We start from the raw sequence: 18,630 nt of genomic DNA on the forward strand, positions 1-18,630 counted from the left end.
CCACCCCTCAGTGGTGGGAGACTCCAAGCGGGAGATGGTGAGGTCGGCGGCGCAAAGTGTGGGGGATGGCAGGGGCTCGGCAGCAACGTTGGGGATGGTAGGAGCTTGGCAGCGCAGGAGCGTCGGCTCCCCCCTCTGCTTCCACAGCTGGCGTTCCTCCTATGTCATGACTTCCTCTCTCCTCTCCTTTCTTCACGTCACGGCGGCAGTCAAGAGGCCGGGACCGTGGCAGCGAAGGAGGCCAAGTCAGGGTGGAGCCACTGAGCTCTCCGGCATCTTCCTCGCGCCCTGGCTAGCTTGGTCACCTCAGCGCGAAGTGGACGACGGGACGACGACTTTGCCGAGTCGGGGATGACGACGAGCTCGATGGCGCATGACGGGGATGACGCCGGATTGAGCTTCTCTTCCCTCCCCTTCATGGTGAATCAAGCTTCTCTTATCTTCCCTCCCCGACGAAGAGCTTATCCACTTCTCCATTCTGCAGGGGTCGCAGGGGCGGTGAGGGCATCTCCTTCCTTCTCCACTTTTTGCCTTTTAGGTTTCAGCGCCAAGCTCTGACCTCCACAGTGCGGTTTCGTGCCTCTCCCCATGCGCCCGCACGCCATCAATCAACTCGGAGAACGAGTGATCAATTTGGGCTCTGCATTGTTCACTAGGGGGCACGCGAGGCGGACGTGGCAACGAATATTCGTAGTGGATGGCTCAGGCCCAACGACACGTGTGTATTGTGAATGGCCTTAAGCTATGTTTTTAAGTCCATTTTCCTAACTTTACCCCTCGTTTTTCGCGCGCACGCTTCCCAAACTACTAAACAACTAGTTAGGTGCCCATGCGTTGCAACGGGAAAAAAAATACTGTGATAGCTAACCTAATAAGGACAACAAATGAGAGGCTCACTTCAATTTCTTGAGTGTTAATAACAACAAAATACAGTGAAGGCAGAGACCAGTACACATAGTTCAATTTATCTTTGCTTCCTATTCTTATTACTGTAAAAAATTTACCGTCAGTAACATGAAAAAACAGTAGCTATATGTGGTGCAGGGCAATTACACCGTGTGCACCAAACTATCAAGACAAAGATATATATAGCTTGATGTACTGGTTCTGAAGTTCTTAAATCTCCACAATTGTGGTTCCATTGTCCATGTAAATATCATTAAATAAAAATGGACTAATATACAAATTTCAGAAGATTGATAAATCATCTAAACATTTGTTCCCTACAAAAGTGCTTTTCATCATCATATTCATATGGTACTTGACTATATGTTGAAAGACATCCACATTTAGAAGTGCTCTTTACCACAGTTTTGAGGTCTTCTCTTCCCTAATCTATAAAATTACAAAAACGTCTGGCATCATCTATCCTCTTGTCTCTTCAAAATTGATCGGATTAGTGGCCTCTTAACACAACCATAGCTACACCGCCGACATGAACAATAATACATATATTTATCTAAAATTGATCCCAGAAGTAAACTGCAATAATTTTAGTAGAGCTCAGTTTACAAAACAAACACCGATGATATAGCCAAGAGTCAGGAGAAGAACATATATCATTTAGGTGAGATAAGAATGACAAAACTGCGTATTACTCTGTACAAGTAGAGATTGTATTCTCTGCAACCTTTTCCCTTCACCCAACTCAGGAAAAATTTGTAAATTGTCAAATTTTGCTGAAAGTTTTTTCTGGTTTGAAGAAAGAAGAAAAAAGAGCATGAATGTCTGATATACCTGCTGAGTTACTGCAGTTCTTCTACTGACAGAACTTTGTCAAACAAGAAAAAAGATCTCCTTCCAACGCCTCCTCAAAATTAAAAGGGACTTTCTAGTGGCCAGTTGATGATTCCCTGACCATAGTCACTTGAATGATAGCAAATGTGAAAAATAAAAGGATCAGGTTGAAACCCCTCTACAAAATTACGAGAGTGAGCATCTATGTAGCATGAAAATAGATGCAGATAAATCAAGAAGTACAAACCTCATTATTTCCAATTCCTTGCGAGCATTAGGAAATATGAGCAAACCAATCGATATGTTGCACATCCCCACCATTAATGAAACACAATGCTGAAAAAAATTGCATTTAGAAACAATAAAGATAAATATGCACTGCACATTTCCAGGTCATTGTGGAGCAGAAACAAATCCATAACAAATCAGCAAGAGGAACATACCAGCATCCAGCAACAACAAAAACAAGAGCCAGGGAGGACGTTGACACCAGGCTCTTCTTTCTGCCGGTGACGACCGCAGCGATGGGGGTGGAGGCATCGTGAGGGACAGGTGGTCCTGGCGACCCGCGGCAGCCAGCAGCGGAGGGCGAGGAATTTATTTTATTCACTTACATCTAATCCACGATACAATTTTCCTTTTCTCTTACATTATAACTTTGTGTGTAAGCTTGTTGATGTATAAACTTTATGCACATGGACTTTTTACCGTAGAAACTTTGTGCACAATAACTTTATAGCTATGCACATGAAGTCTTCATGTCCCCATCCCGTCATAACAAAACAAATGAATTCTAAAATAAAGAAAAGCTTAAATATGTTTTAGTTGAAGCTCGAACAAGAAACAAAACAACGTTCTTCTGGCCAACGAAGTTGCCTCCATTGAAGAGACGATTTAAAAGTACCAATAAGGAAAACAGAACAAAGCATTTTAACCTGAGCGGTCGTTAAGCCAAATCTCATGTCTAAGTAAAGAACAAGAGCAAATGGCAAATCCACCAAGAGAAAACTTAAAAAACTTGCAATTTGAAAACTTAATATTTGAATACCTGAGTCATGTATTGTTAACAGATTTGAAAACCTGAGATTTTCAATCAAGCAAATGTCTTTAATTATCTAAAACTGGATATTTAAATATCTTTAGCCAATTCTCAATGAGCACTATTGACCATATCACAGAAACTGAACCGGACAGCAGAAGTGGATATACCACTTCAGCATACATGGCCTAAACAGACTATGTTTTCTAATTTTTCATCTCAGATAATTAATGATTATTGCTCAGAAATAAAAATAATTTCCACTGTATATACCACGAAATGGACCTGAATAGCTAGTAGGATATAAAATGTCAAGCTCAAATTTATAATTGAAATTTGTTGCCGTTGTTGTGGTTGTGGTGGTGCTAAAGAAGTCAGTACAACCTCAACTCAACAGAGCCTAGTAGCTGAGGTTTCCTTTCAATATGGATAAAAGGAATATGCAAAAGATATTATTTTGAAGAATATGCACAAATAAGGTTTTGAAGGAAAGGTAGTAAGTTCTGCATCTCAAGGCTAACGTAGAAATGAAGCACATCAATAGAACTGATTCAGTATTAGAGGAAAAGGATCATATTTAATCATCTCGTGACAGGAGTTCATTTTGTTAGCAAACCTCTGCATCTCAGGCTAAAAAGGAAATGAAGCACATGAATTGAACTTCAGATTCAGGAAAGGGAATTTAGCCATCTTATGACAAGAGTTTATTTACTTCAACGGTATGGAATATTCAAAATTTTATCGTTCTAACAATTAAACATATAATGAGATTTATATATGGTTCACACAAAAACGATGAACTAATGTACGCTAGCACAACAGGGAACGGGAAAAATGCACAAACATGGTACTGCACTAATAATCTTACCTGTTCCTCCGTCGCCGCTGTCCAGGCAGCGAGGGAAGCGTCGAGGATGTAGGGAGGTGGCAGGGCGGCGTCAGAGGTCGAAGGGCAGGGTGGCAGCATCGACGGGGCTGGGGCAGTTTGTTTCGGGGATAAGACAGACTTCACGACTCCGGCGAGATAACGCCCTTAATGAGGAATGATCGATGGCCGCAGATTAGGAACGGATTCCAGGGCAAGCAATAACAGAGGATCGATGGCGGCGTCGGTGGCACTTGCGGTGGGCGGGGCACGGGCCGGAGGGAAGGGAGGAAGCTCATGGTGGAGGACAGCAAGGGCGGCGGCAAGGACGCCCTTTCTTGCGGCGGCGCAAGTGATTTGGAAGGGGAGGGGGCAGTGAGGGGAATCGACGGTGGCTCGGCATCAAAGGGGGAGGAGCGGTTACTTTGTGCAAGCGTGGATGGAGGCGCGGGGCTTAGGAAAGTTGCTTTAAAATTAATATTAATCTATTTTTAAGTTTTTTAAGCTAATACTTAATTAATCAAGCGATAATAGGTCGCTCCATTTTGTGTTCCCAGATAAAAAGAAGTTTCCAACCATAACAATATGTGCCATTTCAGTAGCCAAACCAATAACAATCAAGAAGCGTGTTGTTTTAGCCAAATATCGATCAATGTTTGCCTGTACTGCCCATTGTGTCCCTAGTAACGTCAGTCTAAAATTAAGTGCCCACTTGTCTGAATTGGGATTAAATACCAAGCTCGACGACCATATCATGTTTTTAGTCCTAAGAGAAATACATACGTTTAATCTTAAATATATCTTAGTATTTGTCTATATAATTACACATATACATATATAGACAAACTTATATTATTTTACTAAATGATGCATCAATATTGACATGTACCATAATATACTCCATTAACATAAGCTTGGATCTCCCCGACACCCCCCCCCAACGGCCATTTGGCACGTTGTCATGAAACATTACAATTGGTGGTGTTTGAATCTCCCGAAGATGAAGATAAAGATTAAGTGTTTTACGCAAAACTATGTGGTAATAACGTGTGATTAATTGAGTTTTAATTATTACGAACTTGAAAATGGATTAATCTGGTATTTTAGTACAACTTTCATATAAAAAGTTTTCGCACGAAACATACCGTTTAGCAGTTTGAAAAACGTGCCATAAAAATCTTCATCTTCATCCAACTATTGTTGGAGAAACGAACAGGACCAATGAGTAAGCTCAAGATTAGATGTGGACTCTTGAAGCAACTTCACAGTACATTCATTGTGGTCACATGTGAAAAACATCTTTGGTGTGTAAAAACAACCACGCTGATCGATATCATCCTGAGTTAAGAGATATGCAAGGATAGGAAGGAAATAATTGTTCAACAAAGGGCACAAGTTCTTTTAGCCTATTGGCAAAAACGAAGAAGCCATGGTAAAGACAATTGCTAAGGCTAACCTAATATTTACCTTTTGGAGAATAGCCTTTTAATCCTACTTTCAGAGGTTAGTTAGCCCTAGTTTATACATAAGCCTAATTTTCTCCCTACTTTATATAAGGCAATTTATTTTGTTGGTCTATTGTTGTATAATACTGTATTTTTTAAGAGTCATAAATTTTTGTAACTATATGCATGTGCAAAAATAAGTAACTTGGAAATCACCTTTACAAAACAAACATGCAAGCCTACTTTCGCTATGAAATATTTATAATTTAATTGGATATGAGTTTAAAAGGGCACACTACTAATCATCATCGTGGTGTTCTGAAAATTAGTAAGTACTCGACAAATTATTAAAAGAACCCATTCTACCTGCAAATTTTCTTCAGTTCCTAGTAAAGTTTATTTAGTATTGACAATATATATATATAAAGAAAAACCAACATGCAAAAAAGGGGCGTATAAAACATATTTTCAGCCAATTAAATATTATGCTAGAGTGGATCAAATTTATGAAGTGTTTTTTTTTCATTGTGGCCAAAAGAAACCAACTCCAAGTAATATTTGTTAATGCAATCATGCTTGAAAGTTGAAACTAACTCTAAAAATATGATTAGAACTTGCGTTAATTGTAAAACAGTCTTAATCTCTCGACGAGTTTAACGTAAACGAGGATTAATTCATAGTCAAAGATTACATCACCAATTTAGACATATCTAATCATGTATGTTTTTTATTCACAATTTCTTGACATTGTATTTAGTTTTACAACCTTTTGCTCCCTTAAAACTTGACATGTATGGTAAATAAAAAAACATCAATGTGTGAAAATTCAAGTGCCATCGATGAGCTTTAACGGAGGAAGCCAAACTCTATTGACAATATTTTAGAACAAAGAGAGTAGAAATTAACATCTGAAAAATGCTATTGGTAAATTTCTCATAAAAAACCAACGATACTTACAAATATATATAGTTTGGAATAGTAATAATAAGATATTTTGCCACTTTCCTGAATCTCGTTGTGTCAACCTTGCTGTACCGTCGACGTCTAAAACAGAAAACGTAAATTGAGAGGGGTGGAGGTAGCACAACATTTGGACCGAACCCGACCCACCGGTGCGAACCCGTCCCGGTCGTAGTCGCTAGGCTCGCGCACCTCTTGCTTCAGCTTCACTCTGGTTCACACGGGGAATATTCCGCTCCCCCCACAAACCACGCGCCCCCTCCTCCTCGCGCCGCCTCCGCGCCCCGAATCAAAGCACGCGAACGCTAGGGTTTGCTCTTCCGCTCTCTCGCCGCCGCCGCCGATGGCCCAGCGCTGGCGCTCGAGGGCGCGGCGCGACCCGGACGTGGACGACGAGGAAGGCTCGCCCCCGGAGCGGCGGCGCAGGGGGGCTCGAAGCGGCAGCGACGACGAGGAGGCGGGCAACGAGGACCTCAGCCTCGAGATCGTCGCGCGGGCGGCGCGGCGGCGGCGGCGGCGCGAGGCCAGCGCCGGGTTCGCGGCCGACGCCTTCTCGTCCGGGGACGAGATCGACGAGGATGCCGTGGTGGAGCTCGGCGAGGCGGATCCCAGCAGCAGGAAGCGGCGCAAGGAGAAGAAGAAGCGGCGCAAGGAGAAGAGGAAGCAGCGGAAGGGGGCGCCGCCCGAGGGCTCGCCCTCGACCGCCGCCGCCGACAAGGAGGTTCACGTGGGCCTTTCTTTCCCCTGATATTGCTTGTGCTCTATCTCTGCATTTAGTTCACCATCCCATGCCAGAATTGAGTTGGATTCTTTTTATTTTGAGACTAGAATTGAGTTGGATTGTGAGCTGTACGTGGACTGATTAACTAACTATTCTGTTGGATCTTGGAGTTCATATCTACCGCCTCTCTGCGAATGCAGCCGTAGTGATTGTTAGTAAGCATTCGATATATTACGCCCAAGGGGAGCAAACACGTATACTGATTGATATCGGTTTATGTAAAATGTTTAAAACTTTAAAAGGCAATATAAATTTTTTTGTTGAAAGGGTCTTTCGATTCTGTAGACTTCAAGTGAAAATAATGTTTTATGTTGCTGCTTCTTAGAAAGTATACGCGTATTGAACTATTTGTGAATTTATTAATGGTATGGAAACCTTACAAATAGATAACTGATTTTATGTTTGTGAGTGAGCATTGGTATTCGATGTTTCTTTGTTGGGAATGGATTACTAACGCTAATATGTTTCGGAGTTACTAATGCGCGGATTTGTTCTTTCAGTCTCAAGTTGCTGGGACCCAGGAGGGGCAAACTGGCACAGCACAATCAGTGCTCACTGAAGATGGGCCTGATGTCCCTTTATCTGACAATATTGTTTTACGGAAGCTTCTTGTAAGTACCAAGTGAATTTCCTTGCATATGCACATGTGGCACAAGATAATAATACTCATGTTGCTTTTCCTCATGATCCAGCGCATACCAAGATACTTTGATCCTGGTGAAACTTTATTGGAAACATGCTTTAATTGTGGTGAGGAGGGTCATGTAGCTGTGAACTGTCCAATGGAAAAGCGGAAGAGGCCTTGTTTTGTTTGTGGGTTGTTTGGACACAATTCAAAGCAGTGCACGCAGGTTGGTCTCCCTAGCTCCAAGGCATTATTGCTTGGTGACTTGGGTATGTATGCTCATGCCCTTGACAAGATCATCTTATTTAGTTTTCCATTAATTACATGATGTTGCTGCATTTGTTATTTCAACTCATAAGTTAACATGCTTGCCTTGTTTAGATAGGTTCCAGACTTCCAGTTCATTAATCACACATATTTACTTGCCCCTGCCAATGCTTCTTGCCTGTGTGGCATGGCCTGCCAATTTCAGGAATCAAACATTTGTTAATCATTTTTGTAGGGTCAAGACTGTTTCATCTGCAAAAAAGGAGGTCATATTGCGAAAGACTGCCCTGAAAAGCACAATAGGAATACTCAACAGTCTACTTTTTGTTTACGATGTGGAGAATCAGGTCATGATATGTTTGGATGTGCCAATGATTATCCACGCGATGATGTTAAGGTCAGTATTGTTTTCTCATGGAGGGATACTTGCCTAAGGAAAAAAAAATCTAACTCAACATATCTTTAAAGCCACCTCTCACTTTTAATATGCTGTGGCTACAATCTAAATCCTACTGTTAATGCAAACTGTGCTGCTTCAGAATATACCTATGAATGAATTGTGGTTTTGTCATTTACGTTGATCCAGCTTTATGTGCTATTCACAAGCTTGGTTAGGTTTTGTGAGCCAGCTTAATTTTACATTAAGCCCCTTCCTTATCCTTCTGTGTTAGTTGAATACCTGAATCCACATGTTTTGTCCACTTAATTAACATGCAATATAATGCAAGTCATTCTCTTATGTAGCACAAAAGTCCTGTAGCAGCGAGTTTGCATTAATTGAAGTCATAGTATTATCCAAACTTATTTTCCCCCTCCATCTACTTTGTTGGTCTGTGCAGGAAATAAAATGCTATGTGTGTAATCAGAAAGGTCATCTATGTTGCGCCGACTTCTCTGATATTTGTCCAAAAGAAGTTAGTTGTTATAATTGTGCCCAACCTGGTCATACTGGTTTGGTAAGTTTAGTGGTTATTATGGCTTCCTTTGTTTCTATATGTTACGTCTCACAACAGCTGATCATGGTTATGGCTTCCTTTGTTTCTATGTGTTACTTCTCACAGCAGCTGATCAATGTCTTCTGAAACAGGGATGTGCCAAGCAACGTAGGGAAGCTAGTACCGCGGCAACTCCAACTTTGTGTTACAAATGTGGCGAGGAAGGCCACTTCGCACGTGGGTGCACAAAGAACACCAAGGTTGTTAGAAGCATCTTATTAATTGTCTACTGATAAGAGTTGCTTGGGGTATTTATCCTGTGTACATCCTGTTTCCCTTTCTGCAGTCTGATCGTATGAACGGTGAATCATCTGCATATAGTCGGAAAAAAGGCAAAGGCAAGAAAGATTTTGGCACTAGATCAGCTCCTCATGATGCTCGCAAGACAAGTAAAAGGAAAAGCCCCTTATTTGAGGAAAGAAGGAACTCATCTCATTTTAAGTCCAAAGCTAGGGGTGGTTGGATTGCAGACGATGCGGATGACCAGCCATACAAGAAGTGCAAACCCAATGTGTGGGCTTCTCCATCTACCCCTAAGAAGCAATACAATAACCATCAGTTCTCTTCTGGTGGTGACTACTCAACTCCTCAGTCTTCAAGATGGCAGAAACACGGTTTCGCATCGCCGAGCGCAACTTACTCACCAAACACAAGGAAGCATAGCTTTTCATCGTCGAGATTCGCCAGCAACACTCATGTCCGGTTTGGAAGAAGCTAGCTGGAAGCTAGTTTTTGACATTTTTTTGCCGTTCTGTTTACAAACACAATTGATCATCACTTGTGCCTGCAAGGGCTGTTTCTGTATCTTAAATTACACATGTGGTGCTGTCGTGCTGCTGCTGCTCAGTTCCAGCTTCCTTGCTTCCCCCTTCCAGCTCCGAGCACGCTTTCCTTGTGAAATCTCGCGGCTGTGGCGAGCAGATTTATTACCAGACACTTGCATGCGCGCCTGGTCTTTTGTTATCGTTGTGTGCAGCCTACATGGGCAACCTACTCTGGAGCTCTTTGCTGCATCGAATCTTACCTCTCCCAACGATGGCTCGCAGTGTAGGTATGCATCCACAAGGCTTCTCAAAACTAGCCCAGTCATCCTACCAAGTGCACTCAGTTTGGGTTAAAAAAAATCACTGCTTCCAGAACTGTTAACAGTGTGTTTACTGAAAGTTCTCTGCATGTTTTCCATGTTTAGTAAATTAATTAATTGTGCGCTATCAATTTTTCTCGTTTCTAGTGCTCTGGAAATCTTGTCGAAATATACTCCCCTTCCCATAAAAAATAAATCTAGTACAGGATGTGCTACATACTAGTACTGTGAATCTGATGGCCCCATTATTTCGCTTATCCGTGGAATAAGCCAAATGACATATTTACAAATGAAAAGCTACAGCCTCGTCGAGCTTGCTCTATGCAGCCTCATCGCGTCGGAGACCGAGGAGATGTGTGTTAGTGGCTGCATCATTGAGCTTGAGCTCTACGGCCTCCTCGCGTTGGAGGCCGAGGAGAGACACGCCAGCGGTCATCGAGGTTGGAGAGGCTGGGAGGAGCCATGCGCAATGACCGTCTACTTGAACTCGAGCTCTGCAGCATCCTCGCGTCATCCACGAGGCGTGCACACTACTAGGAAAACGTTTTTTCCGTGCTGTTGACTCTGATTTTCGCGTGCGGGTGCATATGTCGCCCGCACGGAAAAATCCGGAAATTTTTTTTCAAAAATCCGGTGGCGGTGCCGCTCCCGGCCGCCGCCTCCTCGTCGTCGTCGTGGTGGTGGTCGGCCGAGGATGCCGCTCCCGCACTCGTCATCGTCGGCGGCGGCCTCCGCGCCGCCGGCCTGAGGGAAGGAAGAGGAGGGGAGGGGAGCTGGATCCTGCGGGGGGAAGGTGGCCGGCCGCTGGATCTGTGCTCCCGCTGGCCTCCGGGCTCCCTTCCGGCCGCACCGCCGCCAATGCCCCTCCCCTCCGCTGGATTTGGGGAGGGAAGGAAGGGGAGGGGCGGGGAGGGGAGCAGGATCTCGCAGGTGAGAGGGTGGCCGGCCGCCGGATCGGTGCGGGGACGGCCGCCACTGCTGGATCCGTGCGGGGGTTGGCCGCCACCCGCCGGATCCCGCTCGCCATCGTTGCGCTGCCACTGCCGACGAGTTCCGTCGCGGCCGCCGCGCGTCGTCGTTGCCGCCGCCGTCATCGCGCGCCGTCGGGACTCGGGGAGGAGAGGACAGGAGATGACGAGGAAAATGAGGAGAGGAGAAAAAGAGGAGATGAGGGAAGAAAAAGAGATAGAGAGGAGAGATGAGAGGAGAGAGAAGGGAAATTTTAAAGTGGATAGGACGGAAAGGGAGGGTGGGTATTTTTGCGTGCGGCTCTCTTAATAGATCCGTACGTGAAAATATGCCCATTTTTGCGTGCGGTCCATTTAAGAGGACCGCACGAAAAAACCAATTTTTTGGTGCGATCCTCTTAAATGGACCGCACGCGAAAATGAGCCCTATTTTCTCAGACGCGACCAGTTATGTATGGCCTATTTGCAATTACAATGAGTCACTGTCCAGGAAAATCTTTTGTGTAGTAGTGGCATAGAGGAAGGGGAGGATGTCACCTAAAGGTTCTCAAGATGACGGCGTGAATTCTCACTTCTTGTGGTAATGAAAAGTGAAGGTGGAGGTTGGCTACTATCTCTAGTCCTAGACCATCCAATTCTTTGCTGTGGTGTTGCGTCCCTTCGTGGGTGATCTAGTTGAGTCCATGCTGCTTGATTTTTGGCGTGTCCACCGTTGTCACCTCGGGACCTTCGCCGTTCTTAGAGATAGGCGGCGAGAGGGTGAGGGAGGAAGGAGGGACAAGGCGGAGAAGATGGTGTAGATGTGTTGATCTGGTAGCAAATTGGTAGCAAAGTACGAAGGGTGGTGTCGAGCTGACAGCTGCATCGACGGCATCGAGCTGGGGCTAGAGGCAGATTGCTCTTGTCCTCCATCTTGCCATTATCTCGAATGAGGGTAGGTCAGAGACTCAGAGGCGAAGCTCATCGTACTTAGTGGAGATGCGCTCAATGAGGGCCCGACTCTTGTCATATCTGAAGGAGTCTGAGGCATCTTCGATGGCCCCTCTCATTGTTGGCGGGTAGAAGCCTTAAGCCTATAGTCACCTGGTCGCGCCACTTCTAACCTTGCCTATCCTAGTTGTAAGGCTCCTGGACGACGATAAGTTGATGAGCGAGCATCCCACTCTCTCAGGAGGTAGGGAGGTGCAGATAACACTAATACGTGGAACCTATTATTACTTTAATCATGTAGGACGAGTACCGCCTTGAATTTTGTTAGGAGGGTAATTTGTCTGATTTGAAAAGTTTAGGCGTACAAAATGTATGAAAGTTTATGGGGCGATTTAGACCTTTTCTATATTCTTCTATACACACATAAATGTGTGAATTATGTATTTTGTAGGTGATAGCTACACCGAGTTAGCGTATTAATATTAAAATTTTCAATCTCTACTAGCTAGTGGAGTCGAGCATTCACGCAACCATGACCTGTATGGTATATGAGCCCATTTACATTATACACTAATCGTACAACTAAAATAAATTTATATCAAGTTTTAGCTGGTCCATATGCAACAAAGAACACATTCTGAATGAGAGTCCTGAATAGAACTGTAGCCTAAACAATAGAGGTTCATTTATGCGTGAAATTAAATTCCAGTCCAAACTATAATGTTGGTATGGGGTAGCCTAAACAATAAATGTTCATTTGTGCACGAAATTAAATTCCAGTCCAAACGATAAAAAAAAAAATTTTCAATAAAGTCAAAGGATAACAAGTTCAATCGGGCCTAGGATATATGCGAAAGAACCAGCTGTCGCTCAAAATACACATACAGAATCTCAAGTGCTCGCTCGGCTCAGGAGAGGGTGTTTCACTCATTGGCGTTCCCGGCCTCAATATATAAGATGGTGCAATGTTTGTTCAGTAGGCGAGGTGGGACTAAAAGGAGAGCTTACTAGCTCAGTGGCTTCATCGTATGGGCCTCGAAACTCGGCAAGCGAAAGGGCCGCAGCCCATACGTGTGGTCTTCGGCTCTTCGCTGCTGCAGACGATTTTGAAATTGATTGGTTGTTTGAATCTTCTAATCGCTTACGATTTGTCTCATCGCTACGATACGATGCCCCGCCGCCGCGAACCCTCCGCCTCCGCAGCCACACGACCGCAGCGACGGTGGCGCAGGGGCTCTCCCGCCGCGCCGTGCAACCTGCCGACGGCGTGTTCCGGGAGGAGGCTGCCGGTGATCGTGCCGTTCCACGGGGGCGCGTTCGCGAGGGGCGCGGCCGACAGCGACGCCATCGTGGTTTCATCGCGCTCTGGGCATCCACGGCCGCGCCGTCCCCGGCGCCATCGGCTGTTGGCCCCACCCCGGCTGCTGCGGCGGCGGAGCTCCTCCGCCGGGTCGCGGCGCCCGGGGTCGACCCGTGCCCGGCGCTGCGTAAGCTCGCGGCGTTCCTGTCTGACGACGACGTCGACGAATTCGACAAGAACGCGCTCGCGAGGGCCGGTGGGCGGTGGCGCGGCGGAGACCGTGGCGTCGGTGCTCCGGAGGAGGGGGAAGGGCGATGATGATGATGGCGGCGTGGAGGCCGTCGAGGCGGCCGTCCGGGTGCTCGCGGTGCTCGCCACGTCGGACTGCATCGAGGAGGAGAACAGGAGGCGCGTCGTCGCCGCGCTCGCCGCGGGGGGCGCCGCGCCGTCGGTGGCGGCGTCGCTGGCGCGCGTGATGCGGAGCGGGAGCGGGCTCGAGGCCCGCGTCGACGCGGCGAGGCTGGTGGAGTCGCTGCTCCGGGACGGCGGCGAGGATGATGAAGTGCGGCGGGATGGGCGGCGCGGAGGCGGCGGTGTCCGTGCTGTGGGCGGTGTGCCACCGGTACAGGGACCGGCGCGCGGCGGAGGCGGCGGCGGCGTCCAAGGGCGGGCTGACGAAGCTGCTCCTGCCGATGCAGAGCGGGTGCTCGCCGGCGGCGAGGCAGATGGCCTCGGAGTTCCTTAAGATGTTCAAGGTGAACGCCAAGAGCTGCCTCGCCGGCCATCCTGCACCGAGACCTCTTCAACGGCGGTGGCGGCGGCGGAACGCGTGTGCGGGCATGGAGCACGCGCACGGCGAGGACACCCGAGCGCCACGCCACGCCGTGTCGTCTCGTCTGAGCTTGCTGCTGCCGTCGCCGGTCTGGATGAGGCGGCGGAGGCGGAGACGTGCACCACAAGACAAGACTGGGCCCCCACATTACTGGTGGGCCCTGACCGGACAACCAGACCAAATTCCGCCACCTCCGCTTCCGTCGCTTCTAGAAGCCGACGGTTATTTATACCCCCGGCTCTTTCTTCATTCCTCGCCTCGCCTCGCCTCGCCTCGCCTGAGCCCCAAGCCCCCAACCTCAATCGCACCGGCGACCGGAGCTCGCTCCACCCCCACCCCGCTGCCGCCGGCAAGAGGGTGGCGCTCTGCTGCGACGTGCAGAGTCCAGCTGCCGACAACACGGCCGCGCGCTCGCTCCGGGAGGGCAGGGAGGCCAGGCAAAGAGGCCAAGAACACGCTCAAAAATCAAGAACGCGTGACATCGATCTGCGCATGGCGACGCCACCGCCACCAGCTGTTCAAAAGATCAAGGTAGACTAGGTGTCCATAACCTTGATATAAAAAATAGCTGCTTATTAAGCAAATGACTTTTCCAGTTGTTTAATGGTGAAGGCCTATGGCAAGACCTTTTGCGAAATAAATACTTAAAGGGTAAACCTCTCTCTGGTATGTCCAGTAAGATAGGTATTTCTCAGTTCTGGGCCGGTTTAATGAAAGTCAAAGACCAATTTCTTAGATTTGGTTCTTTTAGATGTGGCAATGGGACAAACATAAGATTTTGGAAAGACACGTGGTTGGGATCGCGTGCTTTCAAAGATCAATACCCTACATTATATAATGTGGCTCGAAAAAAGCAGTATACAGTGGCAGAGGTCATGAGCACAACGCCGCTAAATATCTCTTTTAGAAGAGCTATTGTTGGCCAAAAGCTAATCGAGTGGAACGATTTGATCCTCAAGCTAGCTAATATAACTCTGTCAAATGAAAAGGACTGCTTTGTATGGTCGCTCCATAAGAATGGTCAATTTTTCGTCAAATCTATGTATGCCGCGATCATGAACTGTAATGTTCGGATAAAAAGAGAATTATGTGGGACTTGAAAATTCCACTAAAGATCAAGGTCTTTATGTGGTTTCTTCGTAAGAAAGTAATTCTAACAAAAGATAACCTGGCTAAAAAAAAATTGGGGGGGGGGGAGACAAACATTGTTCTTTCTGCTATGCACAAGAGACAATCCATCATCTTTTCTTTGAGTGTCATGTCGCTCAGTTTGTTTGGAGATGTGTTTTTTTTTTGCTTTTAATATCTCCCCACCCCGTAACGCCAAAAACATTTTCGGTAATTGGCTTAGAGGGGTATCTAGGTCCATTAAGAAGATGATTCTAATTGGAGCTAGCGCTGTATGTTGGTTAATTTGGCGTTGTCGCAATGATAAAGTTTTTAATGGTAAACAATTATCCAACCCTATGTATGTTATCTTCATGTCTTCCTACTGGCTCCACTTCTGGTCTACAATGCTACCACAGGAGGAGCAGGATACTATGCACAATGGTGTTACACTCTTGGAATTGGTAGCCAATGGTCTCTTATTCCACTATGGGTGGCGTAGTTCTATAAGAATTGCTAGCTAAAATATTTTATGTGTTTAACGCTAGTCAATAATCAAGGGGAGTTGGAGATTTGTCCCATCACCTTATTTCTCATTTTGATTTACTTTTATCTTACCTTTTTATTACTATTAAACTTATGGCTGTGTGTCTTATGACAGAAGCCGGAGATGTAATCCATTTCCATTATCTCAAAAAGTTGGTAGCTTGACCAAGATTCACTAATTATTCTCAGAAACGACATATCAAGATTCAAATTCAGATTCAACCTCAGGGCTCAGGGTATAGAAGAAGAGAGCGAAGCTATGCCATGTCCTCGCTGATGTGGCGTAGAAGCTGTCCTCGATGGTCAATTCACAGGTTCCTTAAATTTGTCGAAGCTGTCCGAAACGTCAAACAGAACAGAACGGATGTAATATAACATATACAGTATGTGGTTGAAGGGGAAGATGACAAAAAGGAAAATGGCGAGGAGATTTTGATCAAGCACTGTGAAGTTGTTGTGTTCTCTTTTTGACAGGAAGGGGCTTGCTGTTGCTGACATGCGTCTCCTGGGTTGCCAGACAAGGAATAATTCATCGTAGTCTGCTAGCTTCAGTAGGATTTAGCTTCAATAGTTCATCCCTCCATTTTTGCAGAATCTGTCAATGTATTTCAGAACGCGACCACGCTTCCGTCTTCTGTCTTCACGAGATGGAATCGTATTCCGTTTGATTCAGAGTCCTATTCCGATCCAGAGTTTAGATGGAATTCTGTTCTGACGCAAGCACTGATGTTTGGTCGGATTCCCTCCTGCTCGGATTGGGGAGCTATAAATATAGGGGGATCAGGTCACGTTGGTTCCAAGATTGCGAGTTTCTCTTCAGAAATCACAACAGAACTAGTTCTTCCAGGATTGCAAGAGCCAAGAGCCAGGGTTTTACTGTACAAACTCTGAACTCTGAAGATTTGCCAACTTTTGCAAATCCAATTCTGATCCAGAGTTTAGACGGAAATCTGCCCATGTTCTCATTTAACCACTGAAGTTGGTGAGATTTCCTCGTCCTGCTCGGGTTGGGGAGCTATAAATTCAGAGCGATCAGGTCACATTGCATCAAACATTGGAGTCTTTTCTTCAGAAATCATTCCAGTATAGCAAGACATCCACCAAGAGCCAGGCTCTTTTTAACAGGCAATATGGGCTGTACAATCTCCAAAGTTTTCCCAAGTTTTGCAGAGAATTTCTTGAAAGGGGCCAAGGCAGGAAATTCACTGGAGCTGCCGCAGGATGTGCTGATGGAGATCTCGGATAAAATTTTTTTTAAATTTTTCAAAAGTGTCCGAGGACAAACCAATTCAATCGGGCCAAGATGAATCAAGGATGCACAATAAAGAAACCCACGTGTTCGACGTGCTAGGCTCGGCTCAGGGGAGGGGGTTTCACGCCGTGGCAATCCCTGCCTCAGTATATAAGATGGTGCAATGTGTGTTCAGTAAGAGAGGTGGGACTAAAAGGAGAGCTTACTAGCTCAGTGACTGCCTCGTATGGGCCTCGAAACTTGGCAAGCGAAAGGGAGCCCATACGCCACCGTGGTGGCCGTCGGGTACCTGCTCACCCCGGCGCTGAGGTGCAACGCATGTAAAATAATAGGAAAAAGTACACCGAAGGTCCCTCAACTTGACATCAAGTTACAAAAACGTCCTCAAACCGCAAAACCAGATATCCGGTGCCCCTTAACTAATCAAAACCGGTCACTTTAGGTCCTCCGGTGGTTTTGACTCCGGTTTTATCCTACGTGGCAGCTGAGTCAGCGTAGGACCCACGCAGACCCCACACGTCAGGTGTCCACGTCAGCACCTCTCTCTTTCCCTCTTCTCTTTCTTTGTTTCTCCTCTCGTGCCAGATCTCACCGAGAACGTGGTCGGCACCCTGGGTGCGGCGCGTTCTCGCTGCCGGTGAGGGCACTGGTGCCGCTGCTCTACACGGTGCGCCGCGTGTTCGTCGTCGTGGACTGGGTGTACATTTGATGGCACGAACATCACTGGGAGGATCATGAACATCACCAAGGAAATCCACCCGCCATGACGCACCTGCGTGAGGACGGCGGCAAAGGACATCCCGAGAGGAAGCGCGAGATCACCCGGCAGCTGGCGCTAGCGGAGCGGGAGGCGACACCCAACCACACGCTACGGCGGGTCATCCAGGCAGGGTGCGCCACGCACGCCTTCGAGCGGTTCCCCACCCCGTGTGCGCCCGTTGACTCCTGCCGCGTCGCCGCGCTCATTGATGAGGGGACAACGATGCTCGGCGGCGGTGGCAGGCAGCGGCAGCTCACCGCGCTCCGGGAGATCAAGGCCATCACCACCGAGAGCGACCGCAACAAGCGCTGCGTCGAGGCCACTCCTGGTGCCGTCGAGTTCCTCGTCTCCGTCGTCGTCCAGAGCCACGCCGCCGCCTCCACCTACATGTCGGCCAAGTCGGACGATGACCTGCTCGACTCGGTGATCGATTCCCCCATCTCGACGAGCTCGCCGGAGGAGGAGGCCCTGGGCGTGCTCTACTCCCTCAAGCCGTTCGAGCCCACCCTGCGCCGTATCCTCGGCAAGGACAATGGCGGCTTCCTCGACACCCTCGCCTCCTTCCTCCTACTGAAGGCGATGATGTCAGCGATGCCGCCGGAGCGGCTAGGCTGTCGCCCCATCCGTCGCAGCATCCGGAGCCGGACCCCCTTACGCTGCCGATGGCGAGCGTTCCTCGAAGAAGCAGGTGAGCCGGACGACAAGGCATCCGCGGCCGTAGCCGCCGCTGGCGAGGAGTAGGAGGATGACGCTGCTGTGTCCATCTCGCGGCAGCGACTGACACGTGAGATTTGGGGGAGAAGACCCCGTGATCTGGCATGCTAGCTGCGGCCACGCCGTTCGGGCGGTCCGGCGTCCTGCCGCCGCAGGCGCTCGGCCACCGGCACGCCGTCCTCCATCGTCATCGTCGCCGCCGAACCCGCGGACGCTCCGGGAAGCCAGCTACTTCTTGGGCTCCGTCTCGGCGGCTCGCCGAGACAGCTCGTCTCGTCCCTTGAGCGAACCGGCAGTAGTAGCAGCAACATAGCCACGACGCCAAGAACCACCAAATCCCCCACCGCTACGACGGAGACGACCACCACGACGCCGTGTCCAGCGTCTTCTCCGTGGACGCTGGCTCATGGCCGCCGCCTCCTC

The 18,630-nt window shown here is 47.6% G+C and overlaps 2 protein-coding genes and 1 pseudogene across 3 annotated transcripts; all 3 read left to right on the forward strand.

Moving 5' to 3' along the window:
* The first annotated feature begins 6,319 nt into the window (after window positions 1-6,319).
* On the forward strand, window positions 6,320-9,560 carry LOC4350762 (uncharacterized). Of its 2 annotated transcripts, none has more exons than XM_015759650.3 (7): window positions 6,320-6,773; window positions 7,328-7,438; window positions 7,520-7,678; window positions 7,955-8,116; window positions 8,559-8,675; window positions 8,807-8,914; window positions 9,001-9,560. In XM_015759650.3, exons 1-7 carry the CDS (start codon window positions 6,390-6,392, stop codon window positions 9,430-9,432), a joined length of 1,473 nt encoding a protein of 490 aa, XP_015615136.1. In that variant the 5' UTR covers window positions 6,320-6,389; the 3' UTR covers window positions 9,433-9,560. The 2 variants fall into 2 exon arrangements, with proteins under 2 accessions (XP_015615136.1, XP_015615137.1); XM_015759651.3 differs by having other exon boundaries at window positions 6,320-6,767.
* A 527-nt stretch (window positions 9,561-10,087) lies between these two features.
* LOC112937001 (uncharacterized) lies at window positions 10,088-14,473 on the forward strand (annotated as a pseudogene).
* Window positions 14,474-17,496: 3,023 nt separating this feature from the next.
* Window positions 17,497-18,234, forward strand: LOC107275495 (E3 ubiquitin-protein ligase PUB22). Its single transcript, XM_015760816.1, has one exon. It carries the CDS (start codon window positions 17,497-17,499, stop codon window positions 18,232-18,234), a length of 738 nt encoding a protein of 245 aa, XP_015616302.1.
* The last annotated feature ends 396 nt before the right edge of the window (window positions 18,235-18,630 follow it).

This window comes from Oryza sativa, chromosome 11 (genome assembly GCF_034140825.1).
Source record: "Oryza sativa Japonica Group chromosome 11, ASM3414082v1".
Lineage (NCBI taxonomy): Eukaryota > Viridiplantae > Streptophyta > Magnoliopsida > Poales > Poaceae > Oryza > Oryza sativa.

What these genes read in the sequence shown, in the direction of transcription:
- LOC4350762 (XM_015759650.3), top strand. Translation starts at nt 6,390, where the DNA reads ATGGCCCAGCGCTGGCGCTCGAGGGCGCGGCGCGACCCGGACGTGGAC. An exon ending in ATCCACGCGATGATGTTAAG is followed by an intron (nt 8,117 to 8,558) that starts GTCAGTATTGTT and finishes TGGTCTGTGCAG; the next exon opens with GAAATAAAATGCTATGTGTG. An exon ending in AACCTGGTCATACTGGTTTG is followed by an intron (nt 8,676 to 8,806) that starts GTAAGTTTAGTG and finishes CTTCTGAAACAG; the next exon opens with GGATGTGCCAAGCAACGTAG.
- LOC107275495 (XM_015760816.1), top strand. Translation starts at nt 17,497, where the DNA reads ATGACGCACCTGCGTGAGGACGGCGGCAAAGGACATCCCGAGAGGAAG.